Source organism: Triturus cristatus, chromosome 11 (assembly GCF_964204655.1).
Source record: "Triturus cristatus chromosome 11, aTriCri1.1, whole genome shotgun sequence".
Lineage (NCBI taxonomy): Eukaryota > Metazoa > Chordata > Amphibia > Caudata > Salamandridae > Triturus > Triturus cristatus.
This window is the reverse complement of record NC_140594.1, coordinates 365,223,886-365,249,772: the sequence shown is the minus strand read 5'-3', so window position 1 is coordinate 365,249,772 and position 25,887 is coordinate 365,223,886. Positions and strand designations below refer to the sequence as shown.

General features: G+C 42.7%; 1 protein-coding gene across 2 annotated transcripts in view; it reads right to left on the bottom strand.

Moving 5' to 3' along the window:
• The window catches only part of AIFM3 (AIF family member 3), a 284,806-nt gene that overhangs the window by 160,628 nt on the left and 98,291 nt on the right, over positions 1 to 25,887 (bottom strand). For both annotated transcript variants that reach the window (XM_085633940.1, XM_085633939.1), the window contains one exon: positions 20,005 to 20,114. In XM_085633940.1, the coding sequence (XP_085490066.1) occupies positions 20,005 to 20,114 (110 nt within the window). The remainder of the gene's footprint in view (positions 1 to 20,004; positions 20,115 to 25,887) is intronic.

Sequence of the window (25,887 nt, the reverse complement as noted above, 5' to 3'; positions counted from 1 at the left end):
TGGCCACCATAACATAATGAAACCCTGATGCAGATTCCACAATTGCGTCTTTGGGCCCCTTAAAGCCATTTAATTTCCTTACATCAGTATATTGACTAATTGCATCCAGCACTCGTACGCGACTGCTACCTGCTGCTCCAGGAGTAATGACTCCCTTATTCAAGTCACTTCTGAAGGTCTGACTTGCCCTGCACTTTATCCAATGGGGATTTGCTTTCATTTCTTGTCACTGTTATGGTTATTCACACTGATAATAGATATAGCACTCCTTGTATGATGCAATATGTTTTGTGACAGTTTACTCTATTGCAGTCTATTGTTGTTAGCACTGACATTCTCTCGTCTCCCACTTGCACTTGCCTATATGCTGTCTTAAATTGGATCACCAGTTGGCTTCATATGCACTTCTTATCATTGCATTATTATAATAGATTAATTATATTTTGAAGAAGGCTAACAAAGAATATCACTATGCACTGCACTGGACCTTGCGTTGTCACAAGAGGTGCCCCTTAGGTTCTGGACCCTTGGTGTGTCATCAGTTGAGCTCCCCTTCAAAGAGAAATCCTGAAGTTGTGGGCTCTTCACGACTACCAACAGGGGACTTCACATCAAGACCCCGCAGCCCAAGTTGACCGCCAACACAAAGCTCTGGTGAATCTGACTCTTCGTGCTACAGCGATCACCAGTGATGACCTGCAACGCAAGATCGACACTTCGCGCTTCAGCATCAACAGCCTGCGGTGAACGCCAATGAGAATCTCCAGCAACAACCGGCTACGACATTCGAAAAGATCTTCCCACTACAGCGACCATCTGCAACGTCGACCTGCTCTTCGCTTTAAAGCAACGACCATCTGTGAAGCACTCCCTGCTCCCTTCCGCCCCCTCCACCACAAACAGAACTCTTCCCACTGGACTTTCAAAGGTGACTCTTACAGCAGGACGAACCTGGTCCACAGATTCAGCCCACGCTCCATTGTGGTCGGCCTGAATTTGTGACTTTCACCCGATCTCTCATGACCAGATTGCCACTAGTGGCGCTTTGTGTTTTTAGGAGCAATACTTATCTTAAATCTTTGGAAGTGAATATCTCTGGTTCTACAGGTTGTATTTTTGTCATTGTGGTCTCAAATAATGTATTACATTTTACTAAATTTTTCTAAATTTCTGTGGGATTTGTGCTGTGTTTTCACATTATTACTGTTTGAAGTACTGTAAATACTTTACACATTGCTTCTAAGTTAAGCCTGACTGGTTTTGTGTCAAGCTCTGCCTGAGTGCTAAGCACAGGTTAATTTGGGGTTTGCTTGTGACTTCACCCTGGCCGAAAATTGTGGTTTCAACTTGAGTAGGGTTCCATCCCCCTCAACCAGTAACCTAGTCTCCTACAAGTGGCAGAAGTATCTCTCTAGCTGTTCACAAACTGAATTTAGCACTTTTTGAATGTAATGAAGTAACCAGTGTTGGTCTATGTCAGGCTAGCTTTACCTCTGTGAAAAACGACTTAGGGTTTTTGGTTACTACCAGGACATGCAAAACATGAAATATACATGTCCTACTTTTTAAATTCCATACAACCTACCTATGAGTTGTTAGGGCCTACCTTAGAGGTGACTTATACATATTAAAAGAAAGGTTTAGGCCTGACAAAAGGTATATTTTGCCATTTCAAAATGTCAGTTTGAAACTGCAAACATGGGCTGCAGAAGCAGGCCTGTAGACAAGTTTTGCAGTGCTACTCTAGTGGGTGGCACAGTGAGTGCTGCACCCCTCTTGTAGAATTTAATTACAGGCCCTAGGCACACATGGTACTAGATACTAGGGTCTTACAAGTACATTAACGGTGCCAATTAGGTGCATGCCAATTTTACCATGTTTGGTAGGAGAACACAGCACATTTCTACTGGTTAGCAAGAATAAAGTGTGCAGAGTCCTAAAGTCAACAAAATCGGGTTCAACAAAAATAGGGTAGAAAAGGCCAAAATCAATAGAGCAAGGTTCCCCTGTTCTACAAAAATGAAAGTTGATGCTCAACACCTGCACAAATTAAGCACAACACAGCAATGGCTGTGGGCGTGGAATTCGCCTCGTCAACTTTATAGCAACCTATGCACAACTATTTCTGTTTCCGCTCATTCAATGACCGTTGCTAGTCACTATAGGTATCTCAAACTACGACCTCTCTTGAACTGCTGGCAATTTCCCCTGACAATCACCGCCATACTTGTCACAGTGGTTCACATTACCATTGCAAGACTGCCACTGCCTTTATGTATCGTTTAAGTTTCAAAGAAGGTCTAATCGATGTTCTTCAACCATTCTTTCCATCATCCCCTAATGTCTGGGCTAGATGAATTTTCTGACTTAACTTCTCATTGTCCCAGATTCCAAGTGCACCGACATATTCCAACCCTTGTGTAAATAGAAGTTGTACAGGGATTTAAATTCCGAATCATGGGGTAAACACTGGACCGCTGCAATTTTTCCCTGATAGATTTCCGCAAGTCAAGCCTGCCAGCATTTATTTAGGGAAAATGTGTGGTTCAAAGGTACAATATGCAAACTTAGGTGTTTTAAATAAAATTTCTAATATCATGGCTGATTTCTAAGTTGAAAACTCAGAAAAGGAGGTAGTCACTGCAACCGGTAAATACCACTCAACAAAGTATTATTATTCGCAGGGTGTGGTAAATACCTCCCCCTGTCACTCAGTAGATTCTGTCGTGTGTCCTCCCCCACAGAGGCCATGTGCAAAGGTTTGACAAATGTGGAAGCAACTGGTTTAGAATCGAGAACTATTAAAGTTTGTACTAGCAGAAAATATTTTCCAACTAATGCTTTCTGTTATCACTTACGGATTAGTGACAAATATTTACATCTGACGGAAGGATTCAGACTCCGACAATTTAAAAATAAAGTAAGACATGGAAATTGCACTTTTGGCATTTATTCTAGCGCACTTAGATACTGCGAAGGCTTATAGGAAAAAGGAGAAATATGAAATATCCCGAAGTGCATACAATCAGTTGGTGAACCTGTGAAAGCTTCTATGGGACATCTATGTTGGCACAGCATCTTCAAAAGCAAAAGGATTCAAGTGGAAACTACCAATCACCAAAAAATAGATAATAAAGATGAAGGCATTACAAAAAACACCCACCCTGCCCTTTTCTCAGCTGCTGTCGGTAGCAATAAGATAGGAAGTGCTATATACAGTTAACGTTTTCGAAGCAGTATCTTGTTTGTCAAAGCAGTACCTTGCTCCTACCACAAGATGTCGCTATACTCGTGAATCTAAGCAGATCAACAGATCCTGCCTTTCTTTAGACATATACCAACGCTAGACTTATCGAGGAGATGGAAACTTTTGCTCAATGAACGAGGGAGCCGAGTTACATGAAGAGGCATCAATACTAGCCCTCTTAGCCAGTGGCTTGCAATTCATGCAGCCGCTGAGAGATTCTAGGACAACAGCCGTGCTCGTGTGTGTTCATTCGTTGATTCGTCCATCATTCATTTATTCTTTATCTATTAACTGCCCTTTGAAAAGCATTTTTCCGGATTCATCCATCTGTGCATTGGTTTTTGGATGATACCGGTATGCATTGCTTGCATTACTAGTGAAAACGTTGGTTTGTTTTATATTTTTACCATTATTATGTTACTTTAAACAAATATTTAATTGTAGCACGTATTATGAAGTTGATTCCTTGGTTGACATGTATGTGTATGGTTATTGTTTTTCTGTTGCATTTCCTATGTGTGTGTCCATAACAGTTTGGCTGAGCACTGATTGTGGGCTCTAGACTCTGCAGGGGTCGAGTCTAAGCATCCAGTCCCCTGATTGTGCAAGCAATGCTTTGAGCAAGAAATCCCTCCTTTGAGCTCGTCTATTTATAAAAGCACTTTGCTCACGATAGAGAGATACGCACATAAATGCACCGAACAGACAGGGGCAGGCACTGGAACGATGAGCAAGGTCACCAAGACGTACTTGGGCATGGTGCCAACTGGGCTCCACTGAAAGCTGGCAGACTAACAAGATGAGATAAGGTTGGTATATGCGAGAAGAAGCGTAATGACTAGAAGACACCCTGAGTAGCACTTTAGAGTAGCGGAGATTTCATACTTACACATACTGCCTTATATTTTTGAATTGCAAATAGACACAATACGAAGACTGATGTCACTGCTGTTGACACACAACCATTATTTGATGAGTCGCTAGATTGAGTGATTGCCGCTGAGCTGCACATGGCGACGTGGCTATGCGCAGTTAGGTGCAAGAACAGTAGCTGGACTGCACCAAGGCATCCTGTCTGGGGGAAGGCTAGGTCCATGAGTGCAGAGGGGTGGAGGCCCTCTTCACAGCTGAGCAGATGCGCTATCAGGAGCTGGACCTCTGTTAGGTGTGGCATTCCCTCGGGCAGGGGACACACCTTGACTATTGAAGCTGCTGTGACCAGTGTAAAAGGAGCTAGAGCTGTTCTGTGCTGTAATGTGAGGAGCTACCTGACCACTGGAAGATCAACACAAGGTCCAGTTGACTGAGAATCTGCATTGATGACAGCAAAGGGTAACAGGAGGGGCAATGAGCCACAAGATCAGGGCAGCACTGCTTGACTGCAAAATGAAAGACTAGAGAGAAGACCCACCTGGAGTGTGGAGCTCCAGAAATATTTTTCCGACCCTTTCCCGAAAGCCTGCATCAACCCACACCCGCCCATATCATTAGGGTGTCTGTGTCTGCCCACTCCACCCTCTGAAGGCCCTGGAGGTTCTGGGCCTTCACAGTGTCACAGGGTATTCCTTGTGAATAAGCAGACGACTCCTCTCACGAGGGAGGAACCGGTAGAACCTACATTTACCCCTAGAATAGGCTGAAGCGGGCTAGAAGCCCACCCAAGACCTGCTACGTGGTTCACTGGAAGAAATGGATCTCAACCGTCCTGAGACTTGCCCAGCTGGGTTAGTGTAGGACAGTGGCTGGCCACTTGGCTCACATATTCTGAGTTGGTTCACATATTAGAGTTGACTACAGTTTCTGTCCATGGCGTTGACAGTGAAGGCAGCCTGCTTGTTAAAACCAAGACTTATGGTATTTCAGACTTAGTCCAAGTTTGCCTTTAGGCGAGGTGACTACAATGTTGGACCAATGAGCGATTGAGCATTTCAGTCCATTGGTCATTAAGTCATATTGGTTCCATGCACTGGACAACACAACTGCACTTCTGCATGGAGTGTACGGGACATCTCTGTAGTCACAAAAACTGATGCTGTTCCCATTTCTCAAACTGATGGGCTGGTGGCTAAGTTGGATACGTTGGGCACAGTAATCTACCTACTGTTGATTTGCATGTATGCCCCTAGCAAATATCCATGTCGCCTAGAGTCAAATGGTGTTCATGATGCCTAACAGCATCTAATAGTATGCTCTGTGGCCTGAATCTTGAGTTGGTCTCTTTCCAGAAGTGCCCCATTTCCTGGATGCGATACAGATATCCTGTTTTGCCTTCTTGAATCCCCAAAGTGTCCTTAGCAATCCATGGTCCGGGAACTTGGATCACCCTCCCTGTAGATACCGTGCTACCGTGAAGAAGGGCAAACCAGCTATACACACAATAAGTGGCAAATATGTCCGCCCTCCTTTGTCTATCTTCAGCAAGTGTTGGGGAGTGGAGACATTAGATCCCACAACATCAAAGCCCAAGGTGTGCTGGACTAGAAAGAAAGACCCTAGGAAAATTATCAGGACTGCTGAGTGTAAGAAAGCTTTTTGAGGACATTAAGCAGATTCCAGCCAACATCCAGCCCTTCAATGTATATGCCAGTGCTCTGGCAACCGATTGGACTTACCCCGGATCAAGTTAATAAGCTGGATTGGGAGCATCCAAGAGCCTTCATCCATCACAGGATACTTCCCAGAAATCAGAGCTGAGCAACGCTATTATTTGGGCCTCAAGGTGCTTCAGGTCTAACTTGCTAAGGACCCGGTATACTATGCAAGTGGACCCTACATCCATGAAGTGGTTGGTGTCTATGAAGGGTGAAAACCCTACGCTGCAGCAGGAGTTTGAAGGCCTGATTCACAAAGGTAAACATGCAATTTTGAGTACGTTTACTCGTTTTTGGTATTCACAAACTACGATTTGATAGTAACTTTACGACTGTGGAGACAGCAGTCGGCACAGAGAATTCTGCACAGAATAGATAGTCTCCGCCCGACTGTGGAATCTTTTTAATCGTAAATCTACTGTTAAATTTTAGTTTGTGAATATCGAAAAAGAGTAAACTTATGCAAAATTGTAAGTTTACCTTTGTGAATCAGGGCCTATATCTCGGCTATTGTTGGACTTCCTCATGGAATATAACAAATCATACTGAAAAGGTGATCATGTGAGGAAGCTACATACCAGAACTCCAGCACAAAGGTCCACCAAGTCCTTCATAACTGGGGTCCTTTGCTTAGCGTTATGCATTAAACTTGTTTAAAGAATGTTATTATTTGTTTTCAAGTGCTTTAACTAGTAAATAGTGAAGCCCACATGGACACTCTGTGCTTGAGGCCACAGGAAGGTGGTCCTCCTGAGGGTCGCCATTGTTTGGAATGGAGGTGGCTGCCTGCACTTGCCAGTTGTTCAGGACTCCCTCTAAGGAACTAGTTTAACTTTTGGGGGGCAAGATGACACCCCCTTCCATTTAGTGAGAGTAAGTTAACCCTTTCACTTTGTAGCCAGCAGGAATCAAGCTAACTGAGGTCAGTTTGTGATGGTTATGTGCCCTTTTGGCTAACCTTTATTGTGTCATACAAGGTTTATCCAATACAAACCATAAATAGTTTGGTGGTTTTAAGGAGCTTCTTGGAGTAAAAGTGGCTTAAATTCCTTTTCAACATTAGTTTAAGAGTTGCAGGTCTTCAACACCTAGATCTCTGTCCCTTTCTACGGTCTAGCAGGAGGATCAAGTGAGAGATTGCCGATCTGAAGAATGGTGCGCATGTATTCCTGGAAGCAGGCCAATCAGCTGCTCAAGTAGTCCTAAGGCATTTTGCATAGAAGTTTAAATTCAATCCTTGATTCTAATGGAGAGCGCTCTTAGGGCTGCTTTGATGTTGTCTTGTCTGACATTAAGGATCATTCTGGCACCCTCATTTCATGCCTGCTGAAGCCTGTCTAAAAATATATTGAGAAGGCTAGTGAGGACTACATGAAGTGGTCCAGCCAAGTTGTGTACCAAGGTGATGTTCTAATATTAGTTTTTAGGAGAGTTTTTCCTAGCTGTGAGAGCTGAACGTTGGGGTTGTTACCACTTTGGCTCACAAAAGTGGAATTACCATAAGGAATTCTGCTATGCCTGATACAGAGCTCCCCCACCAATTCAATTTATTTATTATGATTTGGCACTCCGAAGATGGCCACATAAACAAAATACACAAATACGAATACATATTCCCAAAAATATAAAAATTGCAGCACTCTCTGCTGAGAAAGACAGACTAGGACACAGACCTCCACATTTCATCAATAAATAGCTAAAAAAACCTTTAAAAAAGTTAAAAATGTTGAAGCAAAACATTTCATTAGGAGGGGTAAATAAAGCCTGCAAAAAATAGTTCATATCCAAAATACCCAATTGCAAACAAGTAGATCTTAACCATTTTAAACGAAGAGGACGCAATACCGGACATATAAACAATACATGATTACGATCCTGTGCAGACATATTACATAAATTACATAAAGGGGAAGACCCATACCATTTTGCTAAAAGAGTGTTAAGTGGCAATAGATCCTGCCTCAAGAGGAACCAAAATCTCCGAATGCCATGAGGTAAATTCCAAATAACATAAGGTTGGACAAACTTCCTTTGGTATGAATTAGTCAGATACACACCTCCCTTCTTAGGTTCCATGGTCTTCCTGTCCAACATAAAACAAAGAATCCAGGAAGCCTGTTTCAGAAGAGATTTTAGCTGGGAGGGAGAGATCACAAAAATAGAGCTCTCATCTAATTCAAGAAGAGCTACAGCTTTTCTGAAGTTTTTAACAATTTGAGAGTACTCTTTAAAACTTCCCAACAATTCCCCCCTGAGAAGGGATCTCAGAGTCCCCTATTCACCTCTAGCGAGGCAGGCAACCCATCGTACTAAAGCAACTAGGCCCTGCACCCAACAGCTGCGAAGACCAAACTCAAGTCTGCACGCAGCGACAGAACAAGCAGAATTGAGAGAGGTTATGGACCTTAATAATTTTTCTTCAACCGTCTGTAGAAAACCCCAATGCTTTAAATCGACCACTTCTATTCCATACAAAAGAGTTGATGGAATTTTTGCCCTATAAACCTCAAGAAAACAAGCAAAGTGTCTTCTCCCTGTGGCGGAATAAAGAGCACTCAAACTTTTACCTTGGGACAGGGCTTTACGAGAATTGTTATCGATATGAGGTTTCTCACTCAGGTTTGCAGAAATTATTTTTCCTAAAAAGGTATATGTTTTAACCACCTCCAGTTTCTGACCGCCGACAAACCAGCCAAAGTTCTCAAATTTGGATTTTTTCCTCCCTGTAATGCACATAATTTTACTTTTTGTGGCATTTATCCTCATGAAGTGGGTCTCTGCAAAATGATGTAAAGCCTGCAGACGATTAGCTAAACCTTTAGGAGTTAAATCTAGGATAAGAATATCGTCTGCATATAAGAGGCAGGAAATAGAAGAGCCCCCCACTACCGGGGCTATGCCAACACAAGATGTAAGCAAGGCTGGAAGCTCAGCAATATACAGGGAGAACAATAGTGGTGCCAGAAGACAACACTGTTTTAATCCATTAATAGATGGTATAGCCCGTGATAAGCCCCTTTCTCCACCCTGAAGGACTCGACACCAAGTGTCAGAATGTAAGGCTCGGACTAGATATAGTAGAGGTGGGGGCATACCCAAAGCTGCTAACTTTCTCCACAGCAAGGGACGATCTACTTTGTCGAATGCTGTGGAGAAATCAATAAAAGCTGCATACACTCCTCCTCCCCGAACTCTTACATATTTATCCAAAATAACCTGTAGTGCTGTAAGGTTATCCAAAGTGCCATGCTCCTTGCGGAATCCGGTTTGTTAGAGGGGTAGTATCTGATTCACCTCAACCCACTCAGTGATTAGGGATAAGAGACATTTGGAAAAAACTTTTCCAATAGCATCAAGAAGGGCTATCTGGCGATAGTTCATTGGCTTATCCCTATCGCCTTTTTTAAATAAAGGAACCAAGATGCTCCCTTTCCAAGAAGAGGGCACAGTTTTACTAAGGAAGCACGCTCTAAATAAAGGAAAAAGTATCTTGCTCCATAGAATAGGGTTTAACTTCAATATTGAAATAGGAAGTTCGTCAGGGCCCATTGCTCCAGAAGAACGCATATCTATAATAGCTCTTTCAATGGTTTTCTCTGAGGGAACTTCAATGGGAAATTCAACATCTCTAATAGCACTGATGGATTGCTCACTTTCCAGAACTACACCATTCCCTGCATAAAGGGTGGAAATAAAGGAGATCCATGACGATTCAGCAATAGGAATAGGGAGAGGCCAAACTCTGACTCCACAACCTTCACCAATAAGGGACCGAAATTGTCTGACTTTGCCGTGGAAGACAGCCTCCCGTAGGCTTATGCAAAGAGAATCCTCTTTTTCTTTTTTTAGTTTCTTCCTAATTCTGCTTCTCCTTCTTTTTAACAAATATATTTTGTTTTTTATTTCAATGGATCTGCACAGGAATTGCTCCCGCACTAATCTATTTATTTCCTTATTTAAAGGGATGATTGAACTAGGAACATGAGTCCTTTTTTTGAAAGAGGTTGATTTTTTAGCAACACAAATAACCTCCTTCATAAAGTTCTCAAAATAAATCAGTTCAGAACCCTGCCAATCATTCAGTTCTGAAATAGTTTTGCCTAAAATACACTCCAGGCCCTTCTGGGCTTTAAAATTCCAAAAGCATCTTCCTGAGTCCTTATGAAAATTAACTGTATCACTATTAAGGGACCAAGAGTCGGAATCTGGAAGAAATAAAGAAAAGTTTATAGTAATCATATTATGGTCACTAAAAGAAGTCGGTGAAACCACCAAATCTTTTACTAAGGAAAAGATACCATAATCAGTGATTACATAATCCAGAATTGACTGGCTTTGGGAGGTTCTATGAGTGTATTTTGCAGGAACATCAGAAGGGAGTCTACCGTTCACTATTATCCCCTCAACGGCAGACAGTTCTTCCAGCAGCAGCTTCCCTCTCTTATTAGTTTTAATTTTATTAGGGAAAAGAATCTGAGGGATATAATATGCTTCTTCTTTGCATTTATTGCTAAATAACTCTAAACTGGAGTTAGAGACCTTACAATTAAAGTCACCTACTAACAACACCTGGGGAGGCGGATCTAGCGTTTTAATCTGTTTGATATATGAAAAGACTTGCTTCAATAGGGAATTAAAACGTTCATCCGGGGAAATATAAACATTTATTATTACCAAAGAGTTACTGTTACCCCTGCTGATAGAAAAGCGGAGGGTCACCGCCTGGAAAAGGTTACTTGGGTCAACATAATGGGTAAAATTCCAATTTAATCCATTAGACAAAAGGCACGTGATCCCCCCTTTTGCGTGCCCTTTCTTAGAAGGCAAAGCCATTGCCTCGAAAACAAAATACTCTCTCCCTCCGCACAATCTACTGACACACCAAGTCTCTTGGATGCAAATAATGCAAGCTTTTAAAGAAAATAAGTATTGTAATTTCTCGGGACTATTATTTATCCCGGCAGCATTCCAAGAGATGACTGTTAAATTATTGCTAAAGGTGTCGAAAGAGCTTAGGATTGACTACGGATTTAGTTGCCAAAACACCAGGCAACCAGTTCCACAGTAAGTTATCTTCTATTGGGGGAATATTCTGAATTAACGAAACAGGCTTGACTTGCGTCACCAGACGTATATTTTTCGAGACCATGATCTTTAAATCATCAGTTAAGGTGGGAAGACTGTCTTGAAGAATACCCTGCTGAGAGGATCTATTATGAGGAAAGCTAATTCTCTCAGAGGGTAGAACAGGTAATACGTCAATTCCCCTACACTGAAAACTCTCAGCCTGTTGCAAAATAAGATTAACTATAAGTTTGGAAAAAAACTTAACCCTAATAAAGGGAGCGGTGACTGATCCTGATATAACGACTAGATCAATATCGTTAGATTGAATTAATTTAAGGCTCTCTATATCCTTAAAATATTTGAGTAGCCAGGCTCTATTTAAAGATAAATCTGAGTCAAATAACGATAAAAAATCAACAGTCAAGGTGTCTACAAAAGCTTGTGATATTTTTGTAGGTCGATAATGCGGCCATACCGCACCGCCACCCGGGGCATGAAAAGCAGGGGCGGAAGGATCAAGAGGAACAGACAACGAGGAGGTCAACCCGGGCAACTCTACCACTGGAGGAGAAATTGTCGACCCTCCTGCGTCCAATTGGGGGCCATTCCCGGAAGAGGCTGGACAATCAGGGGGGAATTCTGTGCCCAAAACTGAGGGCTCCAAAGTGTCAGGAGAGTGAGCGACCACCTCCCTACTCACAGATCCTCCAGAATTATGGGCCTTGATATCTAAAACCTGAGAATCCTCAAAAATTATTTGTCTCTGCCTTTTCTTCCTATGTTTACGGATTGGTTTCCTCTTTTTTCCTAAATTCTTTCTTTGTTTTCTGATTTCTCCTTTTGCAACCACCCCTATCCCCTTCATTTCAGGCACAAATATAGGAAATAGCTCTTTTTCAGCTTTTTGAGTGACGACCTCTATACTTTCTTCTTCAATTTCAGGGACAAAAATCTTTACACAATTAGATAGAGGTAATTTAGAAGCTAAAGAGGGCTCATTTTTAGGGGAAGGCACGGAATTGTTTTGAACTAGATTTGCATTTACGGTTAAGGGATCACCACCTAACACATGCTCCTGCAGACCTATTTTAGAAACTAAATCAGGGACCTTTTCCGGAAGTTTTAACAATAAAACATTTAATATCTGAGTAACTGATTCCAGAATACAGTCAGAGCTTCCCACAAATTTACTCAATAACTGTAAAATGGAAGCCAGCAAATGTTCCAATGCAATCAAGGATTCAGAAATCGTTTTTTCCACTTTATAATAACCGGGAGGATCCATGTGACCAATGCCAGATAAGTTAAGGAGTGGGCTCTTGGAAATGTTATACTGCGAGAAAATATCTGGCGATTTTAACGAGGGGGTACTACTGTAAAGCAAAAGACCAGAGGGAGTAGCACCAACCGGGGACTTAAAAGCTTCAGGTAATTTCAAATAACCATCAGCTAAGTATCGACCGCAAAGCTCCAGGTCAATACTAGACAGCTGGGAATCTCCCTTAGTGTCCACCTTTAATTGTGTGCCTCCCATAAGATCAATGGGTGATAACCCTTTACAAATAGCTGGCCCATTATTATGTTGCCCAAACTCAGAATTAAAAGAAACACCCTTATTGACACAAAACTTATCAGGGGGTACTGGGCAGGATTTTTCTGTAGTCACAGAGACCGCATGATCTTTATTCCCCACATGAGAGCCCATCTTCTCCCATAGTTGTGGCAATTGGCATTGACCCTTTAATACCAGGTTACTTGCGGACTTGTTACTAAGGGGGTTGGATCTTGACAACGTACAGGCCCTTCCCCCTAATAATCTCCCCGAGCGTAACTTTTTTGCCGACATCCTTGTACGTAAGGGACAGAAAGCAAGCAAAACCCCGAATGAGTGGGATTAATAACAATTTAAACAATAAATAATGTGAAAATTTGAAGGTATGCAACGAAGAATACCTGCTCAGCAGCAATGCAATACACACGTAGCACTAAAATACAATAACAGTAAGTTTGTACAGTTAAATATTAATTAATAGGCCCAGCCCCGCAAAGGATTCTGGGGACCGTAGTCCCGCTGCACACGGCGGCCGCGGGGATTAGGACTGCGGCGGCGGCAGGGGGACAACGATAACTACAACAGCAGCTTGGGTCCAAGGACTCCACACAAAGCACAACCAAGGCACAGGGAAGAATATGTTCGAAAAATATCCACAGCAGGCAGAGCACACCTGCTCTGCAGGGACTGACTGATAATTTATGCGCCTCTGTGCACAAAGCTGCTGACGTTGGCGGGTTTCCCCCGCTAAGGATTCTGGGGACCGTAGTCCCGCTGCACACGGCGGCCGCAGGGATTATAACTGCGGCGGCGGCAGGGGGACAACGATAACTACAAACAGCAGCTTAGGTCCAAGGACTCCATACAAAGCACAACCAAGGCACAGGGAAGATATGTTCGAAAATATCCACAGCAGGCAGAGCACGCTTCTTGTTTTGAACTTGGACATTAATTCCCCAGAGCAGAGAGGAGCATGGAGCAAAGAGGAGTCGGTCCTGCCGTGGCCGAGTGCCACAGGCACCACAGCCCGCTTTCACAGTCTTCCCCACTTGCACCTCTCACCTCCTCCGCTGTCCTCTGCCGCCAGCAATCCCGTTTTACGGGGCCTCCGGCAGTTCAGTCCAGGCCGTGGCACCAATATGTAGTGGCAGGGCTGAGTAATTTCAGCGGTGAAAATCAGCAGGATCCAGCAGGGGGTCGGGCTGGGTGATCAGGTGACGTTCCGGCTGTAACCGGGTCCAAGCAGTCAGGAGAACTGTCTGAAACTGACCAGAACTTTCCGATGGCGTTGGTGACTGCGGAGAGAGCGGATGAGCGGTCGTAGAGAGCGGATGAGCGGTCGTAGGTGGTAGGTGAAAGTGACCGGCAGCAAGCCGCGAGCTGTAAACCGCGAGCTGAGAGCAGCTGAGAGCAGCGGCGGCAGAACCAGTAGCGTCGCTCCCCCACCAGGTTTACCCAACTGATGTTCTCCTACCAGGTTTCCTCCGGTGTGGAAATACCAAGCCCGATTTTTCAGGGTTATAAATTTGCCTGTAAAAATTGCATTAGTTTTGGCAGCAGCAGAAGATTGCGTGTGAAATGGTACATGTGGGCTCCGGTTTATGGGTTTCGTCATCTGCATTCAAGCCTTCTGTAGAGGCATAATTAGCAAAGAGTGGTAAAGCCAAAGACTGTACTTGCCCATTAGACCCTACGTTTGTCTCACAACAGATCAGTTGCTATTCTCTCTTTGTCATTGATTAACATCTGCAATGAAGCCATCATCACAAGCTAAACTCTCTTAAGCCTCTTAAGCCTAGGCCTTTTAGGCATAAACCTAAGCCTTTTAAGCCTATAATTTTCCTGATTTTCTCACAAAATGATTAAGTTCCTTGATAAATGACTGATTGAAAAAACACTTGAAAACACTAGTCCTGGAGGACCTTATTTCAGCCACCAGTTCAGACTTGGTCTTTCTCACAGAAACTTGGTCATCGGTCGCCTCTGCCCCAGATTGGAATACTGCTATTCCCCCGGGATACTCACTGGCGCAAGTAGACAGGATAGGATCAGTCGGAGGGGGTATTGCGCTTATCTATCGCTCCCACCTCAAAATTACTTTTAAACAAGAATCTTCATTAGAGGCCGAAGCCATGTCATTCATTGTAAAATTCAACAATGCGGAACTTCTATCCGGTCTACTGGTCTACCGACCTCCTGGAGTAAGAGCTCCTTTCACAAAATCTCTACAGACCTTTCTTGAATCGTGTTTTTATACCGCAACGCTTACGGTTCTAGGTGACTTCAACTTCCACCTAGATGACCTTACCAATTCAGATTCATCTAACCTAATTGACAACATGGCAGGGTATGGACTTCGTCAAATTATAGCACAGCCCACCCACTTAGCAGGTTATATACTAGACGGAATTTTCACCAATAATGATAGGCTTGAAGTAAAGATATTCAACGGGTCCCATGGACGGACCACGCAGTAATCCTTTTTAAGGTGAAACTCCATCTACCCATAATTGGACGAAAATCTCGCCCTCGGTTGGTAAACACCCGCCCTTGGAAGGACATTCAAGCTATCCTGCTAGCTGAAGCCTTGCTAGCTGGTTCTCCTCACCTTAAGGACAGTAATGACGGGGCCACTAAATTTGATTCCTGGGTCAGTAAGGCAATAGACAAACTAGCTCCAGAGAAACTTACCCAGCCAAAAAAACGATTACTGACCTCACCCTGGTACACAGCAGAGCTGAAACTTGCCAAAATCAAATGCAGGCGGCAGGAACGCCTTTGGAGATCAGATTATAGTTCTGCACTAAAGAAGGAATATAATCATACTCTGAAACTGTATAAGTCTTTAATAAGACAAGCCAAAATGACATATTTCACCAACAAGATACAAGAGGCAAATAATTCCTCGAAGGAACTATTCAAAATAGTGACATCTTTATCTAAGAGTCCCAACGATTCTATTTTTTGTCCAGATCAAAAATTCGTTGATAATCTTGTCCTTTTTTTTCAACGTAAGATCCAAGATGTCTACAATGAACTCCAGGAGCTACAATCTGATCTTGAGAACAACATAGGCAATCCCTTGGAGGACTCCTTATCGCTTAACGGCCTGTCTCAATTCTCTCCTCTTAGTGAGAAACAGGTCAGCGACGTACTACTCCAAATAAAATCAGGCTCTCCCCTAGATCCCTGCCCTCCTCGTATTTACCACTTGGCCCCTACGGTAATAAGTGCATCTTTGACTCCCTTGTTAAATGAGATCATTAGCTCAGGTGTTTTCCCTTCAACCTGGAAAAAGGCTTGCATAAGGCCCATTCTCAAGAAGCCTTCACTTGACCCTCAGGATACTAAACACTATCGCCCTATATCCTGTCTCCCATTGCCATCCAAAGTCTTAGAAAAAGTGATCAATCAGGAGCTAATGCATTTTATCGACATCAACAGTTCCTTGGACGCCACACAACATGGTTTCAGACCGCGCCACTCCACCGAATCTGCCTTAATAATGGCCACAGAGGAAATTCGCAGAGTCATGGACAGTGGGGGCAGGGCCATTCTTGTCCTACTTGACCTAACGGCGGCATTTGACACCGTCAATCATGTAGTTTTACTTGATAGATTGAATCAGTTAGGCATAAAAGACTCTGCTCTGGCGCTTCTTCACTCTTTTCTTGAGTCCAGATCTCAGCATATCTACTGGTATGGACTCCAGTCTGAAGAATTCTCTCTTCCCTGTGGCGTTCCTCAGGGATAAGCATTATCTCCCACACTGTTCAATCTATATGTAACTCCACTAGCAAACCTAATAAAGGATCATGGGTTAAATCTGGTATCTTATGCAGACGATACCCAACTGGTGGTGTCCCTGACGCAAAGTGTTGAAGTTACTGCAGAGAAATTTAGAACCTGCCTCTCCAGTGTGATGAGATGGATGAGCCTGAACTTCCTCAAACTTAACACTGAGAAGACGGAGGTGATGGAATTCGGTCAAAAACCGTCCATCTGGAACCACCTTTGGTGGCCACCTGAAGCGGGTGCCTGTCCAGCCCCCGCACCCAAAGTAAGGAACCTAGGCTTCCTGGTTGACAAAGACCTCTCATTGACGCTCCAAGTCAATCAGGTGACCTCGGCCTGTTTCTTGATGATCAAAATTCTCCGGAAGATACTACCTTTTATCCCGTTCTCCTTACGGAAAACAGTAGTGGGGCCTTAGTCCTCTCCCGCATAGAAAACTGTAATGCATTATACGTTGGGATAGGGGAGCGACAGCTCTCTAAGCTTCAATCCCTGCAAAATGCGGCTGTCAGAGTTTTGCTCGATCTCCCGAAGCATCATCCCACATCTTCATACATGAGGAGACTCCACTGGCTCCCTGTGCGTAACAGGATACAGTTTAAGACCTTATGCCTAGTACACAAAGCTGTACATGGAGGAGGGGCGGACGACATGAAGTCCCTTTTCCCTCCCTATGTCCCGACTCGCACACTCAGATCCTCCAATATGGGCCTAGTTTGCCCATCAAAATTTAAGAGGTCCCGATGGGGAGGTAAGGCCTTCTCTTTCCAGGCAGCAAGATTATGGAACACCCTACCAACAGAACTTCGATTAGGAACAAGCATGATCCCGTTCAGAAAGGCCTTGAAAACCTGGCTGTTCACCAAATCTTAGTCCAGCTCCACCTCACCTCTTCTATCACAGCGCCCAGACGCCTCGGCATAAGTGCGCTTAATAAATATCTCAGTCAGTCAGTCAGTCAGCCCTGAACGACTGTTACTCTTTTCTTCTTCAATGACTAATCAGGTTTTCTCTGCAACCTCTCAACCCAATGAAATTATTTAATATTTCTTATTAATATTTTCATAAATAGGGTGCATTGTTTTGCAAATCATGATTATATTAGTTCTTTGAGTAGATCTCTTCAATATTAGGATTATAATATTTTCAGTGCTTAATTTGTAAATGAAAGAGTGCCGGTGCGCAAAGCTCTGCTCTGCTCTGAAACACAGGGCCACTGCAATTAAATGTGCAATTAAATGTGCAGGCACAGAATACCGAGGCTCAGTAATCCTAAAGCCACCTCAGGCCTATTTAATCAATTTACAGACATTCCCTGCCCCTTCAGATCACTCTTGCTGCTTCGTGCTTTCCCTTCCACCATTTTTCCCATTTGTGTGTTTTTCCCCCTTTTGCACACAGTAAATGCCTAATGCAGAAAAATAAGTGCTGGCCCCCCAATGGCAACCACGAGCTCAAATTAAGCACTGTTTATCATTATGTAAGTGGAACGGGATTGGGGCTATTTTTGTATGTACTTTATTGACTAAATAACAGATATGAAGGAATTAACTTTGGATATGTAGATTACATACAGCCTCATGCATCAACCCAAAATCCAGTCGGTAAAATACCGATTCGGTAATAGCTCCCGGTATTAAGTAAAAAATACCCAATCCCAATGCATCAACCCAAAAGCAGAAATCGCTATTTAAGGAATCCTTAAATAGCGATTCTTTAAATAGGGATTCCTTAAATACCGATTCCTTAAATAGCGATTGCATTTAAGGAATCCCAAAGTGAGATTCCTTAAATGCAATGCATCAAAGTTAAAAAATTAGCGATTTCGCTATTAGGGGGAGCAAATTACCATGAAGATGAACTGCATGGTAATTTGCAAAAACTTTGAAAAATGCACTTTTGTGCATTTTTCAAAGTTTCATGTTGCGCACACACATGCCCTTAGAGCATGTGTGTGTGCAACATATGTGCACATATCATTTTCAGGGGTGCAACAGGGTGTCCTTTTGACACCCTGGCACCCTTGAAAGTGCTCCCGCTATTAGCGATTCGGTAATACCGAATCGCTAATACAGACTGGCTTTACATTCATTCCTATGGGCCTCCAAGCCCATAGGAATGAATGGGTAGGTATTCCTTATTACCGATTCGGTATTACCGATTCGGTAATAAGGAATATTAAGGAATCGCTATTTGAATAGCGATTCCTACATGCATAGCCTTTTGCTATTCCTTATTAGCGATTCCTTATTTTTCGCTAATAAGGAATCGCAAATGGCATTGTTGATGCATAGGCCCCATAATTACATAATTGGCTTCCATTGAATATGGAGGCAATATTAGTATAGAAATAAGCCCCTGTAAATACTGTGTTAGATTTTAAAACATTTGTATAATATTTGTTTTTAATATATTGATTGTATCCTGTATATATGACTTATGGGCCTGAAGAAGTTTCTAATTTAATTTAACAAAACATTAGCAGAGGCTGAGTTGTGGATTTTTCCCCAACGATAAGAAAATAAAGAAAATAAAGAATCATCCTAACAACAATCGGTTGTGAAATTGTTGATAGATTTTTGTTTTCAATATAATATTAATCAAATCTTATGTAAAAACAAATTTATATCTGTGGACTTAAAATAGTATACTTCATTACATTGTCTGAATTTGCATCTAGGGCTATGATGTTACGGTAATATGATGTTAAAATGAAATATTAGTTTCTGTGTGCATCTCCAGTTTTGACTTATGGTGCTAATCCTCACACCTTCCAAATGCTCTAAATCACTAGACATTACCCAGGACAAGAATCTGAATCTCCTAGCTCACATTAACTCTCAGGTTAAATCCGCCATGTTTCAGTTTAGTGGATGTAATAAAATCTTTCATCTCTGAAGATGATCACTCTCAACAGTATGAAAGAGACCTGGGTAAAGAGCAGCGACCATGAGTAACTAGTGAGATACTAGCTCTGGCTGCAGCACGACCAGAGCTGCCACAAAAGAGGCTGATCTCTGTATCAATGTTGCCTAGTTACTTGTTTATTCTAGAACCTTACTTTATGATGTAACTTTAAAGTGGCTGTACTTGAAGTTGCATTAAAAGATAATGCATAATGGCAGCCCCCGGTCTTGTAATGAAATACATGAGACTGTACCCAGAAGACTACTTCAGAAATCAAGCTAAACAGCTACTCCAGGCACTCACTTACACAGCACATCTGACTGCTTCTGGAACTGCTTCCTACAGATACATCTGGCTTGCTATAGGGGAGGGTGTTAAAATATGGAAATAACAGAAGTACCAGCGGGTGTTACCCATGGCATGCATGATGGTCCCAACAATAGTTTGGATGTTTGGGCTTGTGGAAGAAATAGCCCTTGAGAGAAAGGTTGTTGTCACCACCTGAGTCATGCAGAATGACTTGTCCTGTGAATAAAGCAATCTAACATAGGTACATGGTACTGTGGTTGTACATGTTGCTTTGATACCAGGACTTTAGAAGCTACATATAGGCACAAAGATGATATGCTTGAAATATGCATAAATAATACTTTTTAATTCATCTATGTTTCTCTAAAAGTTCCATCTATTATTAGTCTCCTATGAATATGCAATTGTTTGCGCCAGATTATTTCACTCTCATTTGAAGTACACTCAAGTGCCCAAGGCCAGCGCCCAAGGTCTGGGCCCAAGGTCAGCATCAAGATGCCAAGATATTATTGTTATCTAATATCTGAAAATGTTACCTGGAATCTTGGTAGCCCATCCAAACCAGGAAAGTCTTCAATGTCCCCAGTGCTAATATTGAAGCAGGCCCCATGCCAAGGGCAGCGCACCCTTCCTTTCGATAGCACCCCTAGAAGTGAAAAATCCAAAATAAGTATACCAGCCAAAAACAGGTTTTGGTCAACAGTATCTCAAGTTCAACAAATCATGTGTTTATTCCAGGAAAGCTCACTGTTTTTGCTGTATGCCCTAAGTGAGAAAACTAAAATACCTCTAACATAAATCTTGAGGCCAAAAACAGCAACAGTCAAAATCTTGTGATGCACTTAATATCTGCATATTCTAACGGCAACGGTAAACAGCCATTACAACATGTAATGTGTAATGGCGGCGGTGGCTTTCCAAGTCGTTTTGAGCAAACTGAGGCTGTTTCCTCACAACGACGTGCATCAAGCAGGAAGGAGGAAGCAGGAACCAGGGAGCAGAGACGGCGACGCTGGAGAGGCGAGAGGTAAGGGGGTTTGCAATTGGGGTGGGGGTTACTTTTGTAGGGTTTAGGGTAGTGTAAAAGTAGTGTTGTAATGTTTGTGTTGTGTGGGGTTTTTTTATAACGTTTTAGTGTGTTTTTTGTAGTGTAGTGTAGTGTAGTTTTGTAGTGTTTGTTTAGTGTAGTGTATTAGGGTTTAGGGTAGTGTAGTAGTGTTTATGTAGTGTAGTGTTTTAGGGTTTAGGTAGTGTTGTAGTGTTTGAGTAGTTTAGTATTTTAGGGGTTAGGGTAGTGTAGTGTTTTATGGTTTAGGGAAGTGTAGTAATGTATGTGTAGTGTAGTGATTTAGGGTTTAGGGTAGTGTTGTAGAGTTTGTGTAGTGTAGTGCTTTAGGGTTTAGGGTAGTGTAGTAGTATTTTGTTTTAGGGGTTAGTGTAGTGTTTTAGGGTTTAGGGTAGTGTAGTAGAGTTTGAGTAGTGTAGTGTTTTAGGGTTTAGGGTAGTATTGTAGTTTTGTGTAGTGTAGTGTTTTTGAGTTTAGGGTAGTGTAGTGTTTTAGGATTTAGGGTAGTGTAGCAGTGTTTTTGTAGTGTAGTGTTTTAGGGTTTAGGGTAGTGTAGTAGTGTTGGTGTAGTGTAGTGTTTTAGGGTTTAGGGTAGTGTTGAAGTGTTTGTGTACTATAGTGTTTTAGGGTTTAGGGTAGTGTAGTGTTTTAGGGTTTAGGATACTGTTGTAGAGTTTTAGAAGTGTAGTGTTTTAGGGTTTAGGGTCGTATTGTAGTGTTTGAGTATTGTAGTGCATTAGGGTTTAGGGTAGTGTTGTAGTGTGTAGTTTAGTGTTTTAGAGTAGTGTTGTGGGGTCTTGCAGGGTAGTGTAGTGTTATTGTAGGGAGAGGACTGGGGCGGGGGGCGGTTGTGTAGGGGTAGGGCAGTCACTTACCTTGCAAACTTTCACCACGAGTATAGCTTTACCACGCATGCCTTTGCGTTGTAATGGAATGCGTGGTAAAGGCATAGTCGTGGTAAAAATTTGCATTGTAATGGCATGTTGTTGTCATTGACATCGCGTAGTAATACCCGCGTTGTAATGGCATGCGTGGTATTAGTATGCGATGAAATGACATACATTCAACGTCAACATATAAACAAGTTGGAAATCCATGCGCAACGCTCTCCACGTGTTGTTTAGGACTGTCTGAATTTAAAATTCGAACTCCTGTCCCAGAAAAATGTGTTTAGGTGGGATTGGACAATTTTTGTAATGCCCATGTTATGATATTTATATATGTATTTATATACGTACTTGTTGATTTGATTATTTACAGTAACGGGTTAAATATATAGCCTAATTGTTGGGCATGTATCAACTACTAGCTAGTATGTCTATCAGGGAGAGATTGTCCAGTCTATCAAAGTGTTCAAAGTGCAATAGGTTCATGAGCTTGTAAACCTCTGAAAACAGATCAATTCCTTTTGTTCATGTCACAAGTCTCTTTCATGTGCATGAGGCATGGTCGGTCTGACCAGGATATTAAAACATGAACGGTCTCACATGTGCCTGTTTTATGTTATTGTTTGTTGCTTTATTTTGTGTCGTGTTATTGGTATCCTCCTGGTCAATAGGGCCAGGATACCTTTTTATTAAAAATCAGTATATTTAAAAAAAAAAAAAAGAAACATGAAGAGTCTTATTTAGAATGAAAGATCCCAAACAATACCCCACTCATAGATTCTCATTAGGAATTATCACCTTCTCCAGAAAGTATAGGATTTTTTATTTTGTCACTGCTAGATTTACCAATATATATTTACCTTCACAATATTTTGATGGTTGATATTACTGCTATATCATTTTTTGTAGCACAATATTTTTATGCTTGATATTCTGATACACAACCTTTTAGGGCATGAGGATCATCCCACCTTCATCATCACTCACTCCTCATCTCTCAAGTCTTACTCCTCTTTCCTCACTGCTCCTCAACATACTTCCCTTCACTAGTGATGTACAAAAGGGCTGAAGGTATCAATTGTGCCCCACAAGGCAAGCAATACATGCTGGATATTATTGTGTATACGGGGAAGTGAAAGACCTGTTTCACATTACTTATTCGGTTGGGGCGAGTTCCTCCTATGGCGTCAGAAAGCAGGAAAGGATGTACAATCATCGAATAACAGTCCTTTGCACAATATTTCACTTTGTTTCTTATACTCATATTAACAAACATATACAGACATTTCTTATATGCGTTACTTCAAAACGTATGCAGAGTCTTCTTTGCCTTATAATGTTTAGAGCACCCTTTCACCAACATTTTGAGAGGTAGCAATGCAAGGTAAGTTTTACTGAGCGTTGGACTGTATCAAGAAGATGAGAAATATTGGCTACTTTGAAACAAGTAAAGCTACAGGGACTCTGTCAGGAAGGAAGCAATTAAATCACTAATAAGGGCGAATCTTGTTAAGAATACTTCGTGTGGCACTCTGCGAAAACAATATGCAAGAGAGTACTGCAAATGGGATAATTCGCAGCGCGCAACAGCACAAATATTGGAACACAAAGATACAGAAAAAGTTTCAAACTTACTTGCAAAAAATATTATTATTTGTTATTTTTGCGTTTTCACAAAACATTTCTGCAAAATATTTTTAGAAACACATTTTTGTCAATTTTTTTCAAGGGCTGTGAAAGTGAGGCGCAATTTCAAAGTGACAAGTGTTTCAAAGTGACAGTGAGTGCTCAGTGCTGGTAGTGCAGTGCATATATACAAGAGTGAAGCTATATACAAATATGTACATGATGAAGAATGGTCAGAACAACAACGAAGACAATATCTCTCGTTGTGGCAGGATCGCTCAATAATTTAAACCAAGAGATTTGTTAAGACTGAGCCATGTATTAACGTCGACGTTTCGACCCTGATAATGCGTTAATAAGGTGTCATAGCGGGTCTTCTTCAGGACAAAAAGACAGCCCTAAAAGTGGCAGGTATCCCTTGGCGTCCCTCGCTCGGTGGGGGTTGCTAATACGATCTGCACTTGTCAGGTAGTCTCAGGTTAGTAAACTCTCTGAGGTGAGGTAAAGGGAGTAAATCCACTGTAAAACAACACAACGGTGTTCAAACAACCCAGACCGAATCCTAATTCGAGTTAGAAGTGCAACGGGAGATGATTTCATTGTAAATCCAGGCAAAAAGTCTGTGGATGACAGCACGTCTCTTACTGCAGTTTTGAAACAAAGCGAAGGAAGAGGAGAAAGTGAAGATATACAACACAAGGAGATGATGGACGGAACTCTGAAACTTTTCAGACACGCACTCCTAGTCACAGATCTGGGTTGAATCCATCATCTTTCTTTAGCTCACTTCGCCACCCCAGTTCAGACACGGCTATATGCAAATCAGTCTTGACCCTGTGCCTCATGGAAACAGTCCAGCCCGAACTGCCAAGCCAGGTCTTCCCTCGTCTGGAAATAAGCATCCCGTGACTGGTTTTGGGGTAACACCCATTATCAGCCAGGCTAGCTTGAATCCAGTGGCAAAGTGAACAAGGGAACCACATATGGGCATACACTGCTAACTTAGAGCGAACAAAGCAAACACAAGGAGATGATGGATGGAGCGCTGAAACTTTTCAGACACTCACCCCCAGTCACAGATCTGGGTGGAATCCATTATCGTTCTTTAGCTCACTTCGCCACCCCAGTTCAGACACAGCTATATGCAAATCAGTCTTGACCCTGTGCCTCATGGGAACAGTCCAGCCCAAACTGCCAAGCCATGTCTTCCCTTGACAGGAAACAAGCATCCTGGGACCAAATAGAATGGGTTGAACGCAAAAATGTGCCTAGGTTCACATCAAGGGCAAATACAACATCACTACAAGTGGAGTCAAACACATTGTTGTAAAAATTAATTATCACTAGATCAGACCCCCCGCCGAAAGACAATAACACAAATTAGTAATATGGTATAAAAATAACAGACCTTCTAATAATAATTAGAAACAAATTGGAAATTTACATCTGCAAGCCACCTTAAGCACAACCTGACAGAGATGGTATTGCAGTAGTAATTAAAGAAGAAAAACCTTCAATATGTATAGGTTTCGCACACCAGGTTTGCTAAAGACGGATTATGCGGGAGGTGGCAGTGATGTTAAGCCAATCTGGGGCTGTTAACTTATTTTGAAGCCCGGAAATGTTCCATGAAGTGAAATAACAAGTCCCATTATAGCCTGTGTGAACAGGTGTTGGAGCTAAAGGAGGGGGAATAGTAAGTGTTGGCTGAGTCACCTTAGCTGGCGGGGGAGGATTTGGAGAAACAAGTTCAATGAGATCGACTACAGGATTGCAGTTAGGACAAAAGAAGGTGTAAAGTGTAATAGGTAGGACTGTCTAGACAGGCTGGTGGAGTAGTGCCCTCAATTCAGGGCATCAATCAACAGCCTGCAGATCATTCAGGGCCTCAAGCCTATTTGTAAGGGGGAGAGAAAAAAGACAGGCAACAAAGGTGAGCTGATCAGAAAATGAATGATCAGACCCATAGGGTACTTGAATCAAATGATGTTAAAAAAAGGCCCAGGGGGAGAAGCATAATATTACTTGAATTTGAAAAGTAAGGCAAAGACCTATGCAAGATTGCACCGCAGTCCTTGGAGAAAAGCACTGCCTGCTCCCTGTTTGTGTATTCAGGTGGGAGACAGGCTGAGCGCTTTATTTTCTCCCTACTTCTTGTGCCCCTGGTCTGGGCAGACTTAGGTGCTTGGTTTACTAGGAGGGGAGCTCTTGGCCATGGACCTGGGTTTGAAGTGCCTGGTGTTTGCCCATATCGTAGTGCGCTTGTAAAGTGCTGAAAAACCTATTGCCCATAGGTGTGGTCCCCTGCTCAGTGCTGCGCGTGGAGTGCGCTTCTAACTTTGTCTTCCTGAGCCCAAGGAATGGGCTCATCCCTCCCCCCTACGGCGGGGGCACGAAGGATGTTTTGGCTGCAAGAAGCCACCGGAAGTCAGGCAGCGTCTAAGTCAGACAGTGGGTGGGGCCCACGGCCGCGAGCAGAAAGGAGCTAGAGTCGACAGAGACTGTGCTCTGTGTGTGGCCGGCAACGAGTTTCCTCTGTACAGGTGGCCAAGGTCCCAACACGCAGTGAGGACCGCCCCGCCTACTTGGCAAATCTGTGGCATTGAGGAGTTCTTTTGAGGACTCAAGGAGTTTCAGCTGTCTGCAGCTGCCGCGCGGGTGCACTGGCAGCTGTCTGATTACGTACCTTCAGGGTATCAGGGCTGAGTCAGAGAGAAAGTGGAATCCTCCATGGAGGTATCGCTCCACTAAAGTCATATGGTAGTGCTGGTAAAAGACATGCAGGCCTCTCTGAGCAAGGGCCGTAGGGTGGTGTCATGTAGCGCTGCACACTACGATCA